Source organism: Zophobas morio, unplaced genomic scaffold (genome assembly GCF_036711695.1).
Source record: "Zophobas morio isolate AGI-343-1 ecotype UQ-CSIRO unplaced genomic scaffold, CSIRO_AGI_Zmor_V1 ptg000021l, whole genome shotgun sequence".
In the NCBI taxonomy this organism is placed as follows: domain Eukaryota; kingdom Metazoa; phylum Arthropoda; class Insecta; order Coleoptera; family Tenebrionidae; genus Zophobas; species Zophobas morio.
Genome location: NW_026972126.1, coordinates 4178808 through 4202302, shown reverse-complemented (window position 1 = coordinate 4202302; position 23495 = coordinate 4178808). Strand labels below are relative to the sequence as shown.

General features: G+C 32.8%; 1 protein-coding gene and 1 long non-coding RNA gene across 2 annotated transcripts in view; one reads left to right on the top strand and one right to left on the bottom strand.

Moving 5' to 3' along the window:
* The window catches only part of LOC135132803 (uncharacterized), a 275979-nt gene that overhangs the window by 203109 nt on the left and 49375 nt on the right, over positions 1–23495 (bottom strand). The gene's annotated exons all lie outside the window — the stretch shown is intronic.
* Positions 13292–14063, top strand: LOC135132804 (enhancer of split malpha protein-like). Its single transcript, XM_064061007.1, has one exon. It carries the CDS (start codon positions 13293–13295, stop codon positions 13869–13871), a length of 579 nt encoding a protein of 192 aa, XP_063917077.1. The 5' UTR covers position 13292; the 3' UTR covers positions 13872–14063.

The following is a 23495-nucleotide window of genomic DNA, read 5'->3' as shown; positions in this document are numbered from 1 at the left end:
TTTCCAATAATGTATTTCCTAGTAAATTCTTAAAAATTTGGCATAGTTCGAATATCCAGATTTTTTGCATGTACTATTTACTTTCATTGACCTTTTTTGTTAATTTTTCTGCGCATATCTTTTTTATTCTCTCATCTTGAAGTTTATACGTTTTAATATTTAGATCCTTCAGTTCGTTCTCCTTCGTGTGTTCTATTTCTTTGCTGACTCTTCTTTCTGTCGGTCACGTATCCTCTTTTTACTCTGATGACTTCAATATTTTTAAGCCCCTTTTTTCTCTACCAATACAATTATGGATTTTCACTACGACTTTTAACTTCTCTGCTGTTCTTATAGTAGTAGCAAGTGTTAGCAACCACTATTCCATTCTAAATGCCAAAGTCTATAATTTGTTGCCCGTTTAGGTTATTACTTATTATCTTCCTTCCCAAATCTTCCCACCATTTATTCTGTGCCCTCGCGACGGGTCCTCACTCTCTCTTCAACTCCACTTTGCATCATCACGTGTCGTTCTTCAAGCTCTATTTCTCCTTTATATTTACAATCGCTATTATAATCGAGCTTCGCTTCGTTCATCACTTCATTTATTTTTCACGTTGTTACGTGTCACTTATTCTCTGTTTAGTCACTTTGCCTATGTCTTTAAATTTTCCTACTTGCTTTTTGGCTTGCAATTTTTAGTTAATTTTCATGCTTGATTTTGCAGACTATCTATGGAGTACCGTTCTTTACAGGTTGGGTTCTATCTTTCCTCTTTTTTATTTGTTCTTTACTTTTTTCCGTACACTTAATTATTTATTATCAATTCATTGTATCTTAAGAATGCTGAATATGTCTCCTCTCTGTCTTCTTTCGGATGTTTTATTAATTGTACCCTTTCTTTTTGAATGATCTATATCCATATCTCTGAGCCCTTTAAATTTTTGTGTTGATAAAAATCTTTGATCTTAAACTTTCCTTCACTAATTTCATCAGAATCGCTTTATTCCTTCCTTCATTGTATTTTCCTATTATTCTCACTTCATAAATAATATATTTGAATTCCTTCGTCGAAATCAACCTTCAGTGCTTTTATTACTTTATTCATTTTTTACTTCCTGAGCGTAAGCTAAGGAAGTATAGTAATTGAGTCAATCGGACGAATTGCCACTTTTATGTTTTCTCGACGTTTCATGACCCATAGAGTTAAAAAAAGTCTCCGTTTCGATCTGTCTTTCTGCTTACCTGTCTGTCTGTCTGTCCGTTCGACTATGGGGTAATTAATAATTTTATTCGTCTATTTTGAGGCAATAAACTCATTCAACTCATCAAATCAAAGAAATTTCTACGTGACATTCTTCCGATATATAAACAAACACTTGAAGCTAAAGCTTATTATTGCTGAGAGGCCATTTTTCCCGTTGCTTATTTGCTTTATATATTTTGTATTGTCTGTACCTGTATAATTTGGTCAATCCCTTGCAATTTACGACCCCACAGCGCAGAAACTGCCGAGGTGTTATTTATGTCGCTGATTTTTACTTTATAAAGGTTATCACAAAGCAAACATGACAAAGTCTAATTTTATAACTTTTCAAAAAAGCGGGATTTGTTGTTGTATTTCCAGAGCGAGGGAAATTCTGTCGATATAAATTTAGATTAATTTTTTCTCTGTTGATTCCTTTCACTACTATATTCTTTTTCCTTTTGGCCCTTTCCAACTTCTCTGTTTTCACCTCCTGTTTTACTACCTCTTCGCTTTAATGTTTTCCTCCCTTAGGTGATTCATTTCAGTGGTCACTGTTTCTAATTTGTTATTTATTTAAGTCCTATTTTCGTTTATGCGTTTCAATATTATTTCTATTCTGTCAGTCTCAATTTTTACTTCCCGAGCGTAAGCAAAGGTAGTATTGTAATCGAGTCCGTCGGCCGACTCTCTACTTTTTCGTTTTTTCGGCCTTTCTTGGCCCCTAGAGGACGAAGAAATAGATCTCCCGTTTCCGTCTGTCTGTTCGTCTGTCCGTCTGTCCGTCTGTCCGTCTGTCTGCCGTCCCGGATTTTTATTAGACAGATAATCTCCGAAAATACTGGGCCGATTGTTGTGAAATTTTGTACTTATATTAGGAATATTACTTCAAAATTGTACGTAGTAAATGTGTTTTAAATTGTATAAATAACATAGTCCTACACATGTAGTTTATGACTCCGAATTGAGTTTTTACCCGAAACGTCCAGATTTTTGCAAAAAAAAATCAAAATTATGAAACAACATTTTGCAATTTAATTTTGAATCTGCAAAAGCGAATGCTTTGAAATCTTGCAGATGGTTTACAGTTATGATAAGCATGATAAATTTTTAATCAATTATTTTTAATCAAAATATATTTACTTATCCCCTCCAAAGAATTGAGCTCAAAAGTTTGCTGAATAAATCCTATCTAGAATGTACAAAATATGATGAGTTGGTACTTGTGATTTATCATTCCATTCATATTTTTTGGATTTGCAGATACAGGGTGACAAAAAAATAATGAATGCGTGAATTTATTTTATTGATTTAATCAGGATCTGCAAAACCGAATACTTTGAAATCTTGCAGACGTATTTGTCTTAAATTACAAGTACTATACAGGGTGTTTCTTTTATCTGTTTACGCCTGACAATTTTTGCATAGGCAACATATTATACACCCCAGAGACGACTTCGTACAATTTTATTTATTTATTTTTTTTTAATAAGCAATCACAGCAAACACAAAAAGATGACAAAGATGTCAATGCCAAATAATGACAAAATTGAAAAAGTTAATACTCAATTTATTTTAAAATGCTCCGCTACAAAAATGTAATACGAAAAAAAAACAAAATAGGCATGCAGTCGTCACGTTTCCAACAGCGAGGGAAGTACTGTCTAAACTCTTTAGACCAATTTTTAAAAATTTTCGTTTCCGTGAACGCTTCTTTCTGTCTTGTGCCTGTCGTTCCTTTTCAACTCCGCTTACCGGTTCGTTCCCAGTTCACGATGGCCTTTAACACTCGCCTCATCTTCACTTTCCTTAAACTCACTGTATTTGTTTTTTTCTGTACCGCCCAATTTATTTATTAAATTAAAAACTGTTCACCCAATTTTTCCTAAATTATGTTGACGCAGTTTGTCGTTAGTGTTACATTGTATGTGTCTCAACTGAGATATTTGTCCTCACTAAAAGCTGATGATGTAAGTATCCAATTTATTAACAAAATATTACATGAAACGTACATGCAACATAACATGGTACTTTGCCCGTAATTGAATGATCCACTCCTATTTTAATTTTGACATATAAGAATTATTGCAATAAATAAAATTTTCAGAATCTTTTTTTTTTAATTTGTCTTAGTTAATTTAATTTAATTTGAACTTGTTTAATGGATTCTTGTCCAGAAGGAGGAATGTTCTAGGAAAAGAACTTTAGACCAGTATTTCTATTAACCATAAGTGGTGTAGTGGTGAGACACCTGTATAGTCACCAGAAAAACAGAATCTAATGGTACATTTATTAAAAATATAAAAACAGCGACTAAGATGAAATAATGGTGTAAACCCTCACTGTTTTTATTAACATTTGAGTGTCAAAAGAAATCACATAATTTTTGTAGTTTACTACTCACGCAATATTATGCATGCTTAATTTTTCAGAAATTAATATGTACGTATAGTGGTAGACATTTCTTTATCTCAAAACCTCGATTGGAATTTCAAATAGGTATATTATAATATAATGCTTTTCAATGTAGAAAAGATGAATTTTGCAATTGGCAGAATGAGCATTCCTTATTAAGTAGGTGTACAAGACTTCATCAACAAATTCTCGTGAATATTGAAATATATAAAGTAAATAAGTCGTTTGCTCTTAGACTACATGTAGTATCGACTTTTATTAAAGTCACATGTTGTTGCCAATAGTAATCAATAATGAAAGTTTATTAGATAAAAGACAAATTTACCACTAGAAGTATTAAAATCTGTTATTGTTTCAATTCTCTTTCAGATAAGTATTGCACCTTCCAGGACATATGACTACGCACCAACTCAGAAAATTTTCTCTTAATTGTTGTTAAATGTTTGTAAAAAAAGTGTAGTTAAAAAATAAACACAGATTTGTATGTAGGTATTCCACAGCTAACGTCCAGCAATTAGTCATACAAATGTGATATCATAAAACTCCGACTTTACTTTACACCATAAAAAGTCTGCATCATTTATCTTTAAACTGACACCTGCGTGGTATCATTTGGTATATACCTAAATAAAAAACGAAAAAATGATCCCATAATTTTATGAGATCCTAAAGAACAGCCAAACTTTTTTGACGGTCTTTTGTTTCATTTCTATTAATTAACCTTATTACAAATCATTACGCTTATTTATGCGCATATTAAATTAGAACAAGTCTAAAATACACGTCTCAGGTCTCGTCGACAAGTCTCGACTTGCAAGATTGTGCAAAACACTTCTTCCATACAAATGTTTTTCTCACAAAGGTTGAGCTTTTAAGAATGGGAATAAAAAGCTAAGCAGAGCACCCGCATACATATAATGCAATGTGAGTCATCGGGTAGCCCTTTTTGCAACTTGTGTAAACTGAAGAAATGCTTTCAGGTCTCCCCGTATTGTGAACTCGAGCAAAAGGTGCGCGGATTTCTCATCTTTCTTAGCGTTAGCAAAGAACTATTTATTTAATTGTTCCGCGTTGCGGCGGAAAATTATACCCGCATCTTCTACGGAATTTAGCGGCGACACTATCAGTGGAAGGCAGTGTCATAAACAACTACCAGAATGCTAATTATAAGAAGAAAGAAGTTATTCGTAAAATGGTAATTATGGGTAAATTATGATAATTTGTTGCAGCTATATTATCAATGGTTATTTCATTTCCATAACGTAGTTTAATATAGCCTTATGCAATCAGCTTACATGGTGTTTTATGTTTTTAAAACCAGCGAATCTCATAAATTTTTTAGACAGTTTCTGTTATGGTTAATTTAATAAGATTAAAATGTGGGACTGTTAATAGTCTGAACGCGGCATGTTATTGCCGAAAGTGTCGTCTCGTTTTATTAAATTAAACTATATGTGAAATTGTGACAAAATCGATGAACAAACAACCGGTTTACCTATAATTATTTTATTAAGTAGGTATGTCATTATTATTTTGCTTTTTCAGTACGCTGAGAATAACAAATACTCCTATATTCTACCAAAACTTTGTTATTATTTATGCAATAATTATGCTGATGATAAACCTATTACTAAATTACTGTGAGGATATTTTTAATATATTAGCCAATTTTACTGATACCTAGTTCCCCATTTATGTGAAGGGTAACATCCTAACATCTACATTAGATTAACAGCAACCCGTAATTAAAGCTTATTTTGTGAAAACGTGCATCTGAAAGGTTGTAATTAATTTGAGCGAGAATATTCACTTAAATGAATATTAAAAAAAAATTCCATGTGCGGATGATTACGAGATAATTGCTTTGATCTAAATCGATCAGTCAATATTGCTTATATAAATTAATTTTACTTCATTTCAATTTAACAAATAGAGCGTTATACTTTCAGTAATAACTTCAACATTACCATCAAATGTATTAAAAACGTATAAAGCAATCCCTTTTACTTCACACTCAGTAATTAAGTTTTAAAAGATGATTCTGATGCAATGTTAACTGCGAGATTTGCGAGTAGGTCTTAATATTGGCATTATTTGGTTCATTTGTTACGAGTCTTGAATACTGATTTACAGGAAATAATTAATTTTGCAAACGAAAGTAGTATTTAAATATCTTGCTAATTTACAAAATTAGGCTACCCAACATACACGTTTTGCAATAAAAGAGGTAAACAACCAGTGTTAACTGTATTAAATATTAAAAGATGATCTGAAAAAAATCCAAACGTCACAACTCTTCATAATGAACAACATTCAGTCCACATTTTCACTAGTTATACACAAGTGTAGCTAAGTAATTATAAAAGTGCTTATTTAGAAATGTGTGCATTGTTTTGTTGTTGTAGGTAAAATTAAAGTCTACGAGAAAGTAAATATCTGAACACAAAAATCCTTTCTCATTGTGGTTGTAAATGTAGTTTAACGATTATGTTTACCATTTTGTTTTCATTTAAGATCTTTACTATTCTTTCAAAAATACTATGCTTTTATCTTCAAAATATTCAAATCATTAGTCATAGTTTTTCCAATAGTGTCATTGTTTTAGCTTTTCAAAAATTAATTTTAAAAAGTGGTTACGGCGCCTATTTTGTTTAATTTCTAAACTTTTTCGCCAAGAGCTAGAAGGTATATATTTAAATGCAATATATGTACAATTAGTCTTAAATGCAATTCCACACATATCTGCAGCTGAAGAATCAGTGTCATTCGACGTCTGGCATTTATGGAAAACTCACCTCTGAGTGGTCAGTTTCATAATAATAATAATAATAATTAAGTATGCAGACAGACTTTATACTTAACATCTAATTTGTTATCTCGGATACATGATAAAAAAACTTTATTGATCAGCCTAAATTTTGACATTCCTAAAAAATACAACCATTAGGAAGATCATTCCACAATCTACAACTTTTTATACAGTAGTCATTTAAAAAATAATTGCCATATTTTTCAGGTAATAGCAAGCAGTTATGGTGAAGTAATCGTCCTTAATTATTATAAACAAAGTAATATATCTCACTTAACGATTCTGCTAACGTTAAATCAGAAGCTATTATGAGGAAGTTTGTGTCATCAGCATATACTACTGTTGTACATGATGGATGGTCGCTGTACTGAAATATGTCATTTATAAAAATAATAAAAAGTATCGAATCTAAAATTGATCCCTGATTTTTAGAAAAGCTATTTTGACACCTTGATATCAGCTTATATTGTCTCGAAGGAATGATATTATTTGGTTGTTGATTCTTATTCAAAAATTTTGGATATACTTATAATAAATGTCTAGTAAACGTCCTAAATAAAATGAACATAATCTCGATATAACTAACATAAGAAGTCCTATGAAGATGATGTGGATAGCAATTTATAAGTAAAACAGAGAGAGATGATCTAAATATAATTTATCAGTAAGTCAGTTATTAATTTTTTCTGAATTTCCTAAGGCGATAAGTATGTAAATCTACAGCAGTTATTTTGAGGTTTTGGAGTCAGTAAAAAAGGAATATATTATAATTAAACAGTAATTATTACGAATGGTAATTCCAGAGATTCGCATCGTCTTTATATGCTTAGTTTAAAGTTTATAATTTGATAATTTGATTATAGCAATTTCGAGGCAAAACATGATCTTTTAACTATATTACACACGTGAGTTTTAAAACATAAATCTTTATCTGTGATTATCCCAAAATCTTTTACGCTTTCTAATACCGAGTCTATCGGACGCCTTGCTAATTTCATGTTTTTTTTTTTTCTATTTTCATGACTCCTAGAGTATGAAAAAAGTGGTCCCCCGTTGCCGTCTGTTGTTTGTCTGTTGTCAGTCTTAATTTTTATTAGACAAATGATCTCCGAAAGTAGTGACCCGAGTATTGTCAAATTTTGTATATATATTAAGAATATCATGTAGATGGTAATTCTCTAAACAAAATTTGGCTTATTTGGTCACGTCCGCTCATTCTACTGCGTAATTAACATTATCAAAATGTTATGAAATAATATACTCCTGTACTTGTGGTTTACGAATCTAGCTCAGGATAACTCTTTTACCTTTGTCTACATAATCAGTGCACTCATCCAAGACAACTGAAAAGACAGTGGTTATATCTACCGAGTGGTTATTAATGTTTGTGATTTTTTTATCAGGTTGACAACATATTTAAAATTTTATGATGACATACCTAATTGTTAAATTAACATTTATGATACCAAGTTAGTAGCTGCCATCTTCTCAACATGTTTATTAGGCTCACTAATAATTGATAAATGATAATTCTGAATTGGCTTAGTTGCATTGCTGCTAATAAATCAGAATGTTCAACACATTATCACTGCATTTTATTATCACAACTCGATAAGGCAAAAAATTGTCACTTTTCAAAACGCTTACAAAATATTTTGCAAACCTATCAACAATAAACTGAGGGGAGGACACTCGTCAAATTTCATTTTTGTTGGTATACTTGATGTGTTTTTTTTTGCGTTGATATACTAATAAAATTTAAAAGGATCCTGATCTCATTTCATTTTCCAAGAGTGTAATGAACTTCACAACTCTTGCTTAATTAGAATTTTAATTTGATACTCCACTTTGTTTCGTTTTTTCTTTATAAGACAAAAGACTAGTTTTTTTTTACTTTTTCCACTAACGACCTTTATCTTTTCGTACCTTAATGATGTTAAGACTAAAACCATTTTTTTTATATTTCAGAACACAAATATCGAAACGCTGTAGGATGGCATTATTAAGACGAATACATGCAACATTTATAACTTAAGTACAAAGAATATCATCGCAACGGCAAATACTAATTGCTGGATACAAACCTAGGAAATCAGATTTTCAAGAATTGTACTTAAAAATTTTGAGTCTATGGGGTGAAGATGTCTGCAGAAGGTATATTGAACAAAATGTCATAAACGAAGATGGATGATGACTATCCTCTTTCACAAGAGGATAAGCATTATGACGAATTCCAGACTTACGGTTGACTATTCTATTGTCCTGAATAAATTGTGAAAAGTTTAGAAAAGAATGAAATATACCTATTATTATAAAGGATTATCGGGTGATGATTTCCATATAAGCAGATCTGTACCATTGTCGTTTAAATGTACGCAATTGACTGTTGCATACTCATTAATTCCTACAATTTTAACAATAAGACAAACAAGATCTTTTTTTGTGGTCAATAATAAGACCAAGATTGGGTTCGGATAGGATGATGTAAGTGTTGTCTAAGGATTTGTTTTTATAATTCCTACGTTAAAGTTGACATTTTATTAATAAATAATTGTAAATTAAAACAAAGAATAAAAATCACGTGTTAACAATTTTTATCATTGTCTAATACTACTACTTTTTCCCCAGAAAACTACTTTTATTTGATTTACGTTATTCAAATTTATACTTTTTAACTGGTTAATTATTCATAATTACGAATATATTAGTGTCTAATTATGAAGATATTTTACAAATTACGACTCTATAAATTCAATCGAAACCACGCAAATGTTGCCTCCGGCCCAATGCCCAGACATGATAATGTGGCCTTCACATAGGCAAAGGGTATTGTCCAAAGATTTATAACGTACTGGCGCGGCGTGACGTAAAAATAAGTTTGCGAACAGTTTAGACGTAATTAGAAAATAATCAAATACTTACCATTTTTATGAAAAAAAAAGATCTGAAGTAATGTTTACCCCGTAATTTTGAATTTTTAAATTACCACTGTTTTGGATATTCTATAACATTAATTCTCAAAATTTCAAACTTGTAAAGTAAAAAAAACATTTTGATACTGACCATGATTTATGGGACAACTTATGTGTGTAAAATGGACGTAACCTACAATAAGTAGGCACGTTAAGTTAACAAGATAATTATGTTGATTAAATTGGTGTATGTTTAACTCCAGTAATTTGAATTACAAAGCTGAGTCGTATCCATTTTATTAAAATTAATTTAAACCATTACTACGTGAAGCAGCTGCTCTTCTTTACACACATACATTGAACATTATTCTACGATTCTACTTATCCTAACAATCTGTGCATACGTGTTATTGTCAGTAATAATATGATTAGTGTTCGATATATAATGTGTGTAGTTTAATGACAAAATGAGTGCATTAAATATGTACAAAATTTGCAGAATTTATGTTCGCCATTACAGAAAATATGTTGTAGAACTCGTAGATGATACTTACACATAAAAATATCCATCTGCCTGTCAAACGTATTGATATCCACGTTAAAACACTGGTTATATTCTCTTTTAAATCCACTTCGTCATTCAAATCTGTATTAAGACCATTGCGTTGTGTTGCTCAATTTCTGAAAAAACTTAGAACCATTTTTTTGACATTGTCAGAAATTTTTTACGAATTACTCGTTAATTTTTTTCAAAAACATTTTTTTTATTTATTTACCAAGTCAACCGACTGTTACAGTGACAAGTCAAATTCGATAAATCCAATATCATTCCGAGAACAAACTTGTTACTCCATTTAATGATTTGGTGAGTCAAAAATTTAAAATATTTATGTATTTATTAATATGCAATTTCAAACTTGTTATGTTAGTTAAAATATGCAAAAAAGAATATTAGATATCTAATTGTTTATTTTACTATCACTCACACAGAAGCTTGATAAAAATGTTAATCCATCAGTTGCAAGTTGCAAAAAATGTCTACCAGTCCTTCCATTTTTTTGACCATCACGCGCTCTTGCACCTTGTCGCTATAAAAAAACCCAAACCACTTTAATCCTTCAGAAGCATAAAGCTCCACCACTAAGCAGCGCCGATCTCAGATTTCACAATTTTTTCTGCCGACGGACGGCCAAAAAAACAAATCCCGCCTTTGAATCCAAAAAACTGTGAACGATCTCAAATTACCGTGTTGTGCCACTCAAACGGCATATTAGCACACACAACCCTTTGTTCGCATTGAATTTCACCCCTTCCATTGTAAAAACCCGAAAGAGCGAATTCCTTTACCCTTTATGTACGGCAGCAAGTGGAGGCAATTCTAACTCTTTCAACCCTACCGTTATTGGTTTTAAGTGGCACTTGCTGCGGACTTGTCAAACGGTAACCCTAAACCCTCGGAGGGGAAAAACCGTTAGATCGGCAGTGATTAGGCGTTGAAAGACCGATTAATTATGGGGGATAATTGGAACGCTACGAGCTGAAGAAATCTTGCAAGTTGCAACAGGTCGAAGGGACATCTGTTGTTACGCAAGGTAGCCGACTTCTTCTGAATGGGCGAAACTGGATAAAGTACGACTTGAGTGTGGGTGTAGTCGGATCATTATAAATCAAGGCACTTTTTGAACTGATTAGATACCAATCAACTGTCGGCGTTAGTACTGACAAAGAAATAAAGTTAATCAAAGCAAATTGTTTCAAACTGTTTCATAAAAAATGCAAAATACCTTCCTCCTACTATTAGCTATTACACGTATGAGTAGGCTCTGTATTTCGTACTTATAATTTTATTCCTGACTACGCACCTACTGCTAATTACTATGTTGATAATATAGTATGTTAATAATATTTTGAAATTAAAATCATTTCTACTATTTATTTATATAAAATTGGACCCTATTATCGACAGTTTATCCGCTGAATTGTTCAGTTCCGCCGAACGACATAAAAAATCTCAATTACGTTATTGGAAAGCTATTTAAATCTAGGACAAAACGCATTAAAAACTAGTATATTTTGCAGTGTGTTCACAGCTACAACGCACAGAATAATAAATCAATCAACGATAAAGGCACGCAATATGACAAATCATTACCACATTTTAACTGATTGTTAAAAGAAATGAAAAAGTTGAATGCAGTTATACCGGGTGATTTCTGATCTAGTTGTCCAAAAATTTGTGACCAAACAAATTTGACCAAAAAGCAGGTCATAACTTTAACTTGCCAAAATGCCGCCCAATTTAGGTTATGTAAAAAGCGACCATTGCAAGCAACCCATCACAAAATGTAGTTGCAGTTGTATGTTCTAATAAGAGACGACCTACGTAAGTTGGTGACGTAATGAGCAGTGCAAACTCAGAAAAAAAAAATAACCCGGTATAAAATTTTAAGTGACTAACTGAAACCTACTAAAAATAAAACAATAAAAGTACCTACAGGGTTGCTCAAAAGTATGAATACAGCTAAATATTTCCAGAACGGTTTATCATTGAAATTTGATATACAGGTATTTAAACTATGTCCTCTGAAAATATAAATATCGTAATTGGAGCTGAAATGAAAATAAACACAATATATAGGTAAATATATAAAAATAGAAACCCAAATTGTCATTTCATTCCATAATATACCTTAAAAAATGAAAATACCGATAACGCAAATTTCATAATAATCACTCGATCACCCACCCAAATTTGAACCTCATAAAGCTAAAGCTACCTGCTGCTTTTGTAAATTTTTCACTGCAACTTCGTAAAACAGCTTTATTAAAAAAAATAACAACATACTACGCGACAGTAATGCGCAGAAGGATTTGATCATGATCATCACAAAATTGTATTCATCATAGTAAAAATATTGCAGGAAGTGCGGCGGAAGCGCATACATGGTAAATAAATTTCTATATCCTTTTTAGCCAATTTCTCGCCTCAGTGTACTTGGGGTCCGTTTTAATAAAGGAAATAACGATGTACTTGTTTTGTTTGGGTGTAACCGGGGTGCATAAATTATGCCAAAACGCTTTCGAGCCAACAGGTACAATGATTACAAATTACTGAGCATTCACATTGATTTTTTGCGGCTATCGTTTAGATTCAGATTTCTGAAGAGTAGTTTCTCTCGGCACATGAGTAAATGATAGGTGCAGGTTTTTTGGCTGAGAGCGAAGTTAAATCTCTACAGCAGCAGGTGCAAGTTATTTAAAAATGTCGGCCATATAAGGCATGTCCTTTATTTTTATTGGAGGAGCGCGTAATCACCGCTCATTCTTATTAGACTCCCATAAGAAAGAATACATTAAATCTTATTGTTACCAACATAAAAGGCTGACAGGAGGCTATCTATTCGGTTTTTTCTTGTCGGACTCGAATAAATTCCACTAGTTTACAACTCCGAAGGTACTTAAGTTATTTTTACGGTTCATGTGGGTTTTATTAGCCCAAGACGGTCGTGCTTTTTAATTAACACTCGGAAATGGTACAAACATGTTTGTGTGGGTCAGGTAGAATTCCTCGATCGAAAACAACCCTTGAAGATGATTCAACGTAACTGACCACCGCTAACCTGACCAAAGACGGTATTGTATGCGCGGTCTCGGAGATGGGGTGCATAAAAGGGTCAAACTGCATAAAAGTAAAAGGATACGAGGGTGTACTGAATAAAGGTGGCAGCAAATCTTTGGAAAAACACCCCTGCACGTTCACCATCTGCCTTTCGATGTGTGGGAACCTATTCCGAGTTGCGATTCTCACGATCCACACCCCACACATGTCGCCCATCTCGCTCCAGCGCGCCTCACGCGACATCGACTCGTTTCACTCCGCCGAAATACGCACACCTGTCCCTGTTCTCAACGCTCATAGGCCCAGGGGTTCATGCCCCACTTAGCCTTAAGGGTTCCTGACGTCACAACCACCGTGTATATAAGCTTGAACCCCATGTCCTCTCATCATTCACATCCGTGTCTTAGCATCATGAGTTTCCACAACGACAACGTAGCCAACGACAACCGCTTCAACGCGAAGAAGGCCAAGTCGCCGATGCATCAGCTGAAGCGCATCATCAAGCCCATTTTCACACTACTGAAAAGGGCGCCGAGCAACACCTACAAGAAGTCGCCGCAGCCCGAGTACTTCGTCGACGAGTACGAGAGCGAGATCGACGACAACATCGCCAACGAGCTCCTGGAGAACGAGATATTCGAGGAGATCGACTGCTGCGAGGAGTTCGCCGCCGTCTCTGTCTACAACAACGGACACATGGACATCGTTCCGGTTTTCCGCGGGCAGCGCTACATTCCGGTTCACTTTGCAAGGACGGAAGCTGGCACGTTCTTCTGGACCTCGATGGTGGCGCCAGACTGCGACATTAACAGCCAAGGCGACAAGAACGCCATCACGAATTACCAGCAGCCGGAGCTCCAAGTTCCCGCATACCGATGGGCTCAAGCGTAGCCGACCAGTGATTGATTTTCCAGTGTGATCCTGATGCTCAAATTTGACTGATGTCATTGTGATAGTAGATAGTACCTCTTGCAATTTTATATTGTGATGGCAGCTTTAATTTTTAAGATGTTTTATACGATGTCTTCCACTTAATTTTAAGTTTTTTTATGTTTTCATTGAATAAAAATATTTTTGACATGATTTCTTTGGTTTTATTTCGTTTTCAGGGTCGTAAAGTGTTGTAAACATTGAATTCTTGAAGAAGTTTTGCATTTCTAGAAATTTGGTCAGGTATAGGTGCAGTCGGCCAAACGAGTTGCGCTGGTTTCGACAACAGGTTGTTTTCACGACCACCTGACAAATAAGCTGACTGATTTTATGGCCTACCTGTTTGAAAGGGTCGAGATTGTTTTGTCTCGTGCCAGAGCCGATGCCGGCGGACATGTTCCAGCGGCACTCAAAATGTTGAGATAAGTAACTGAATTACTTACCTATTCCGTTCGAATACAACATGAAAAATTTTAAAAGCAATATTCCACATACGATAATTAACTGCACAGAGAAAATCAACGTTTGTTTATTAAAGTTTACCGTTTTAATCCCAATAAACTTCTATGAAAACCCAGAGATAAACTTTTATAGCCTTTTAGTCTGGTCAGTATGTCATATTTTTTATTTTAAACGGTATTTCATAACTGTAACTACAATAATGGCCAAAAATTTGAAAAACATCCATTTTGTTTAATATAATGCATTAATTGTGTCCGTTAAGTATAAGTATTCTTTTAAATATAAATGTAAAATAGAAAGCAAAAGCAAAATACTTTTAAAGAATCACCACAAAACCGTTAATTAGTCTGAATTTTTATTTTACGATAAAATTGAGAAAAAAAAAACTCTGCAAAGTTGTATGTTTATTATTTTTGATACGTTTTATTTGCTTTTGTAAAATATATTTTCTTAAAGCATTTTCTGTGCTTTGTTTTCTAAACACGTTTTTACTCAAGTAATGAAGCATATTCTATTTTTGAGAATTGAGGATAAATGAAATTGTTTCATTTATTATGATCTTCAGAACAATCCAACATTTTACCAAATTATACGTCAAGTTGCACTAGCGAACATCGTTAAACATTTTTTTTTTTTTTCAGAAAAATTGTAATAATTTGATAATATAAAATAGTGAAACTACTAAAGCTAATTTTTTACATTTTTTGAAATAAGAAAAATTGCAAAATTTTAAAAATAAAAAAAGTTTAATGTACTTTTTTCCGTTGCTTTTTTTAAAGCAGTGAGTTTAAGTATGCACGCGGGCTATTATTCTCCATTTACAAATTTAATACAATTACTAGCTGACTGACCCTGTATATACTAAGTATCCAATTTTTTTTAGTGGTTGTTTATAGATAATTCCGGGTTAGTTTGTTTTATATTTTGCAAAGGTCGTTAGTACCTGCGTATGGTATAAATTACTATAAATAATACGAACTAAAATTCTTTTCAGTTTGAGAATGTGAACTGCCACCAAACTATTTGCGTCGTTTAATTAACATGTAACTTCCTTTGCTTGGGAACCTAATAATAATAATAATAATTAATATAATTATAACTCTCTCAAAATCATGAAAAACTATCTGTATTCATAATTTTTCCAAGAAGCACTATAAAACAATGATTTTTTTCAGTCGTCAAAGAAATTTTAGTTTGAGTGAAAAATTTAAATAATACAAAATAATATCTGATCTCATAATACTCTGTTGCATATTCAATTTTCGTAAAAGAGAATTTTAGATGATTTTATATAAAAGGTATAAATGTAAACATCTTATTAGTCTACAGGTAAATAAAATATGAGGTTATTTTGTATTATGAACGTAAGTTTTTTAATTTGATTTTTTGCCACGCACAATATGTATATCAAACATACAACAAAACAGAATTGTGTTATCAAATTTATTATTAAACAATTGTATTAACCAAAAAGTAAAATATGTGGATTTTGATAATAGTTGCGAAATTCTCTTCCCGTTTTAATTATCTTGCAGTTGCTAAAAATACATATTACTAAAAAATTATCTCTTTGTTTTGACGAAATTTTTATTTCATGTTCATTAAGAGTAGGTACTAAGCCTGTACTTACTTTCTCGGAATTTTTAATCTAAAGAGTTTTGTTTATGATTTTCGTTTTTATAGAGATAGCGATAATTTAAACAAGCAAAAATTTACATCAGATGTTTTTTCGTCAAGATAACAAAACACGACATATATTGTGTAAACTGAGTAGATATGCATTAACAAAAATTTAAATTTGCAATTTTTTCCGTGGGCTTTCTCGTCTCTGAGGGCCAAAAATTAGCAGTTAATAATAAATTGACACCTTTCTTACCATTAAATATATTATATAGAACAGGCAATGTTTGGCTAGAGGATACCACATAATTTTTACTAATATCAGCATTGTTAAAAAAAAATCAAACCGAGTATTTTTTAAATTTTGCCCCGGGACCACAAACACGAAATCTATGTAATTAATTCTTACTGAATCATCTAGAAGGGACAACACTTATATATAGGGTAGTGGGTTGTTATAGTGCATAACGTCATTAATCTTTAGAAAAACGCAATAGACAAAATCAGATTATTGTTGAACAAACAGACAGAAGTAGGAAACTCACATTTCCGTATTTTTCAAGCCATGGAAACCTGAACATTCATCAAAATGACCCCATTACTTTAACGACTTGCGAAGAAAAAAGTGTCATCAATCATTGAAATTCAGTTGCTGTAAATGTTCTTACACGACACAGCTAAGTAACTAAAATCTGCTAAATCAACAATAGGTACGGAAAAAACATAAAAAAGAACACATGACTCTTTAACTTTCAAAATTAATCAACCTGACACGGCAAAATACTACACAGTAATAATAAAATGCAAATTTCCAGACTTAATTGGAATTAGGCCGGTTTAAACACCCCTTAATTTCTATGATGAGCTTTTGACGTCAGCTTTTTAAGCCGAATCCCTGTCCATTTCCTTTTCCCCGAAGTGCTAATGAATATTTCATTCCGCTACCACAGATTAAAAAATGCCATACCTCCATCCGGAATTCATACATACCTGGCTCAAACCGTGTCTAATCATCAACATCCTGTACAGTCCATCGGGTCCATTTCGGCCGCCCACCTTAGTTAGCGTTGCCTTTTTTACACCCCAAATTCCGTGCACGTGAATCGCCCGAGGCGACACGAAATTGACCTGCGCTAGATCGAGATAGGAAGGGCTCGGACTAGGGACCAGACAAAGGTACAAAGTGAATGATGATGACCGCTCTTCTTAAACAATCACTAGGAACTTTACCAGATTGGTGATTTTAATGACGGTCGTTGGGGAAAAAACGCTCCCATCCGCCATTAAAGTGACACCTGTAGACTTTAATATTTGGAGTTTTATGAATTTCGAGCCCACCTAGGGTTGATTATTTATGAGAGCTATTAAAAGGGACGGACAGGTACTATTGTGCAGGATCGCGCTCCCCTCGAATGAAGTCGCAAATAGGGAGGGGTTGTGATTACAAGTTAAATATGGGCAGGTGCAGGGCCAGCGAAGAGCTTTATGGGCTGGAGGGACGAAACGAAAATAGCTGGAAATTATTGACATTAGGGGAAAAAATGTAAAGTTATTTATAAACGCAGAAGTTCCAGTATCTGTATGTCTGAATAAAATTACGCCTACTAAATAATTTAGTAACATATTAGGGGGATGAACGGGATGAAAATACAAATTTGGCTTACTATTTCATCCCCTGAACGATAATTTCAAAGCATTTTAATACGTCTAATAAATCGCCAATAGACAAAAACAACGTATCCATTATTGTAAGTACTTTTGCTATTGTTGATACGTTGCGAAGAATTAATTAGTGTCGGACGAAAACAAACAATTCTTTTAAATGTAGTAAACAGGATACACGTATCAACACAAATGAAATTATCCAAGTCCAAGAAATGTTATTTACGTTTTTTTGCATGTCATGTTAAACTTATCCTTCCGATGTAGCCTAATATCCGGTGATATAGTTTACACAAACAGTTGTGATAATATCACTAATAATAACAACAATAATAATAAGCAGACTAGATCAGAGTAGTGGAGGTCATTTGTAAGATGACACCTGGTTCAAAGATCTCTAGTCACGCGAGGTTCGTGAGGATGAGCGAGGTTAGTATATAAATAATAATAGGCCAATTAGTATGTTGTAATTTTAGAATCTCGAACTTCTTGTCTTCTCGCTGTCAATGTGGTCAGGGCATATCTCTGTTATCCCTAGCAAAATCTGGTACTAAAATAACTGATTATGTCCATTTTTTGTCTAAACATCGTAAGTTTAACCCACAAGTTTTTGCTCTTTACGTCTGAAACAATTAATTTGCCTTGTAAATTTGTAGATGTAAATCTAGAAAAAGTTATTAAGAATTTTAATTTAAATATAAAATGTCGTTAAAATTCACTTTTCTGATGATAAAGTAAATTTATGAGCAATGCTTAATTTTAGCTAGTTATTAATATTTATTGAAACTTGTACACAGTGAAGAATTTTTTAAAATATACAGGGTGAGTCACTAAGCGCGCGTTCCTCGATATCTAATTAATTACATATTAGAATCAGAAAAAAAGTCGAAGACGAAAGTTGCACGATCTTTTGAAAAATTTAAAATTATTTTTAACTACCTATACCGAGTGTTCTGTTTTTAAGGCATAATACACAACTTATTTTTTTTATACCCTATAGGTATTGTGTATTTACATATTTTGAATGACCTTTTCTTAGGATTTACAACTGTAGCTGATTTTTTGAATTACGATGTGACGTTGCCACGTTATTCTAATTTTCTGGAATTTTTTTAGCACTGGAAGGGTTCACAAAAAAATCATAGTAGGGTTATTTTTAAAGTCTGTCTGACAATATTTTGTGGAGAGATAAGAAAGGTATGCTGTATTTTGTCTAAATAGAGTATTTCAAGGATTATTTCTCAGTATGACGAAAGAGGAGACATAGAAAAAATGCTAAAATCAGGAAGGCCAAGGAAAACTTTAATATGGATGAGTGATTCCAAGAAAATAACGTCCAGGTGTTGAGGTGGTCAGCACAATCCCCAGACCTAAATCTAATTGAAAATTGTAGGAGAAAATGGAGCGACGAATAATCATTTCCGTGTTCACAAATAAACAAGGTCTACTAACATAAATCCAAGAAGTACGGGAAACCCTCTCCGATGAGGTCCCAATTTAATCTCGCCACGCCGATGTGAAAAACTTATACAAAATAATGTGCATGCCATCGACTGTTGACTTTAAATAAACTAATGTCATCGTTTGCTTTTGTTATTTTCCTCTGTAGGTTTTGTTATGAATAAATAAAGAATAACATGTGCATTTGTGGTAGCTTAATTTAGTACACTGCAAATATGACGCATACACATGGCCACGCAGTCTGTATTTTTTTAACGGATTATGGTAGATAGTTAGATACATTACGATCACTGTGACATACAACTAAAATATAAATAAATGTTTGTTTAATCTTTTGTAGATAAAAAAATAAAATTTATAATTATAAAAAAATTAAAGTTGAGTGAAATAAAGAACTACCACTTTTTTACGTCAGTTCACACATATGCTAAAATAACTACTTGTCAAATATATCTTGCTGATATATTGTTATAAAATAAAGTACAAGTGCTTCATTTTTGCTCAAATTTCATTTTTTTTATGTTTGTAAATTTTATTTTTTATCAACTGAAAATGAAATAAATATCTAAGTGTTATATATAATTACAATCGTAATTTATCAGTCTCTTAAAATCCTTTAAAAAATATGTGCTGCAATTTAAAAAGATATTTGCAATGTATTACATTAAGGTTCCCTCTTCAAACTAAAAACAATGGCGTTTATAGAATTTCAATATCTCTATTCGTTCTCAAGATCGCGAACTTTTAGCTGAGACACCCTATATACTGTTCAGCAAAAACCAATTTTTCATAAGTAGTAAATCATAACATAAACATATTAAAATAAAAAATTTCACTCTCAAGAATTAAAACTTTACCGTTTCGGTACAAAGCGGGGCGATAAAGAAGAATCGGGACAAATCACGACAGAATTCCCGCTTAAATCGGAATCGTTGGCCACTTTATAAATCTAGAAGAAAGTGTTTCAGTTACACTAAATTATGTGAACTTTATAAACTTGAGAAAGTTTGTTTAAAAAAATTATTTGTTGCTGTACTTTTGTCCAACAGTATATTCTTATCTTGCTCTTTCATACGTAACGTTTTTTAGACGCAACTGCTAATTAAATTTAGACATTCATACTTGAAAAACCAAGACTGAAGATCCACAAAAAAACGATTTTCATGTTTTAGTTAATTAAGGATTATCACAATTCGAGTGTGCATTTGCAGAACGACCTGCAAACACCAATCCAGTGTAAACAGTCAAATGAAGTGTGACGTGTAAACGGCTCTGAACAAGCTTGCCAAAATAGTGACAACCTATGTAAGGAAAGTGAAACCTACACTTTCGAATTGTACTACTGTTCCCCTTGCTAGAAATTTCATCGAACGAGGAAATTTTCTTTTACGAGTACCTACTCAGTTTGTTCAAAAACATGAGAAATCAATGAAATCTTCTTTGACGAACTGATTTTAACAAATTAAAATTATATAAATATACGCACAATCCGCGAGAAAATCAGTGCACAGGGGAATCATAAAAATGCCAAAATAGTTGAGTGATAACTGATAAGAGTGATAAGTAATAAAACTAACAAGCATGCAGAATTTTCTTTAACGTTTTACTTTAACGGCTGTAAATGAGTAAACTGGATACCTATATATGCAGTACCAATAGAAAGATATTTATTATCGGGGCAGTAACAAGTTGTCATTACCACACAAGTGTAATCATAACTGTCATTACCTTAATGAGCAGGCCTGGTTGACACAATGGTGGTAGATAAATTTTGTTATGCTAATGTCGAGGTTAACATATGCTGTAGACTGCGGACTCGTGCGGTAGTTGCCGATTTACGACATATAGTTAGATAAGAAAAATATTTTTTATTGGTGTTAAGTGAATCAGGGTTAGGATAGTTTCAACTGAAATTGAATTTTGTTTCTCCTTCATTTGGGTTGATTTTATGATTTTAACAATGTGGAACACAATTATCTTTCTAGATATCGAACGGAATAGAAACATGTAATCCTGATCAGTTAGAACAAACTGACAGCAAAATATAACTGGTTGCATTGGTTCTGCACATGCAAAAAAATCCGCCAACCTACGTACTTAATTAATCCAGTTTACCAATTTCCACCGGTGATTGTGAAAGCGGAAAAATCCGTTCTAGTTCGAAGGCCGCGAAAAAGCCACCTGAAACCAAAAATCAGTATGGTATTTAATGAGGATCGAAAGGGGAGAAGATGGCAGGAGATATCAAGTTGAAGAATGCATGCGTGATTCACAAGCAGCGAGTCGATACGCACATCTGCCTTTATTCCCACGATTTGAGAACACGTGTTTATTCAAGGACCGGAGCGAGCTATCCTCGTGGCTTTCAGACCACGCCACAACACCACAGAATTAAAGAATTTATAGACGGTGCACGCCGCCGGAATAAAGCCGTCTTCATTATGCGGCTACCAACGGACGATCAATTGGGCTTTTAATGTCTCTTACGGTGAATTAATTTGTAAATTAATTTTTTATTAAGCCATGGACCGTTCGCTGTTGCCATATGCAACGCTAATATGTAAATTGGGAGTCTTTGATTTAAGCAGCGATAGTGATTGAGTGATGAAAATCTGGTTCTATTTGCATTATAATGGACTGTGTCAATTCTGTTCGGGTATATTAATTGGAAATTATTGTAATTATTAATTAAATTGGGGTTCGGCTCTACTTGGACCTATTTGCTATTCATGAGCGCGCGCTCAAAATATGAAAATTAATACTTAAATTACAAGGGAGGAGCTGAGTGACAAAAAATTACGGCAAGCGAACGGCAAACTTACAGCACGAACTACGATTAGGTAATTTACATTTTTATATGTCTCTATAATTTTGGTCTGACATGGGTACAGGTAACTAGTCCACCGCAAAAAATAAGAAACACGATAAAAACATTTTTTATCTTGTTTTTTTCTTTACTTCTACTGGAATTCGAATTAATTATTATTCAAATTAGTAAAACCAGGGCTAGATGTTACAGAAGGACGCCTAGGGCATATTTTGACGGGCACCCTTCAAAGAAAGAGAAGCAAATACATACAATTTACAAATTAAAGTCATGTAGATATAAATTTTTATTATTCATGGATAAGTGTTTTATGCAACAACAATCAACACTTACTAGCAGTTTAATTAGTTTCTGCCATATGTACACTGTGATGGGCAAATAACTAAAATTAAAAATCTATCTTCTGATAATAGATCGATTTAATTCATATTTTGCACTTTCTTAAAAACATTTATTTTAGTTGGACATTTCTCTTGCCCAGAAATAAAACAACGTATATATTTTGATCAACTAAATAAAAATTTATGAGTCAAGGCTAACATGATTAATTGTAATTGCTGAAAAGGTGTCTTTCATGTTTTATAGCACTTAACATCACATATTATTTTCAGCACGAGTCTATTTTTAATACAGGACAAGTTTTTACATTATACACAAGTAACTTAATACATTCCTTTGCTTTTTAGTAAATCAACATTTACATTTAAACACAAAGTAATACAAATACATTCTGAAACAAAAAATTGTTGCACATACACATACATAAAAGATTAGGTAACGTGTACTGCAATCAATAAGAGAAGAATAAAAGTTTTTATTATTTCTATAACGTCGTACAAATTTTTAAGATAAATTAAAGTGAGAGAAAATAAACACCGAAAATTCGAGTACGTCGAAAGTTTTAGAGACTTTGCAAGCAATGACACGTTATACAAACGATTGGAAAGACCAACTGCCGTAATGAAATAATTTTTGATCTTTACTCTTACAATATGAAAGGTCTTCCCAAGCATTCACTGGACCCCATTGTGACGTACTATAATTCAAAAAGCGTCCTACAATTTTAAACAAATAAAGTTTGCAATTCAAAAACATGCCTGTAGAAAGTAAAACTTTAACTCTATTGGAAAGTTAGTGAAAAGTACATAGAGAATAACAACATTAAAGCCGGTTTACTAAAGCGTTGTTAACTTAATTGTGCAATTAATTGATCATGTGACCAATACAGCAAATTAAAGTCTCTAGATTAAGTCGTAATGCGCAGTAAATTTTTAATAAGATACTCCTATTAATTTTTAATTTGCATTTTATAAACTGCCTCTAAAAATTAAAATTGTAGCATTACATAATCACATTGTATCTACTATATTGTAATCAATAAATTAAATGTTTTATTAATATAAGGCTGTTTTACTTGTCAGTCATCTGTTTCAAACATCGCCTTCATAATAATTGTTAACAACAGAAATTGGGATGAACCGCTGCTGTTGCTGATAGAATACTGAAATTACTAACGGCTTTACAATAAAAAATATATTTGGAACGGGCGGTGA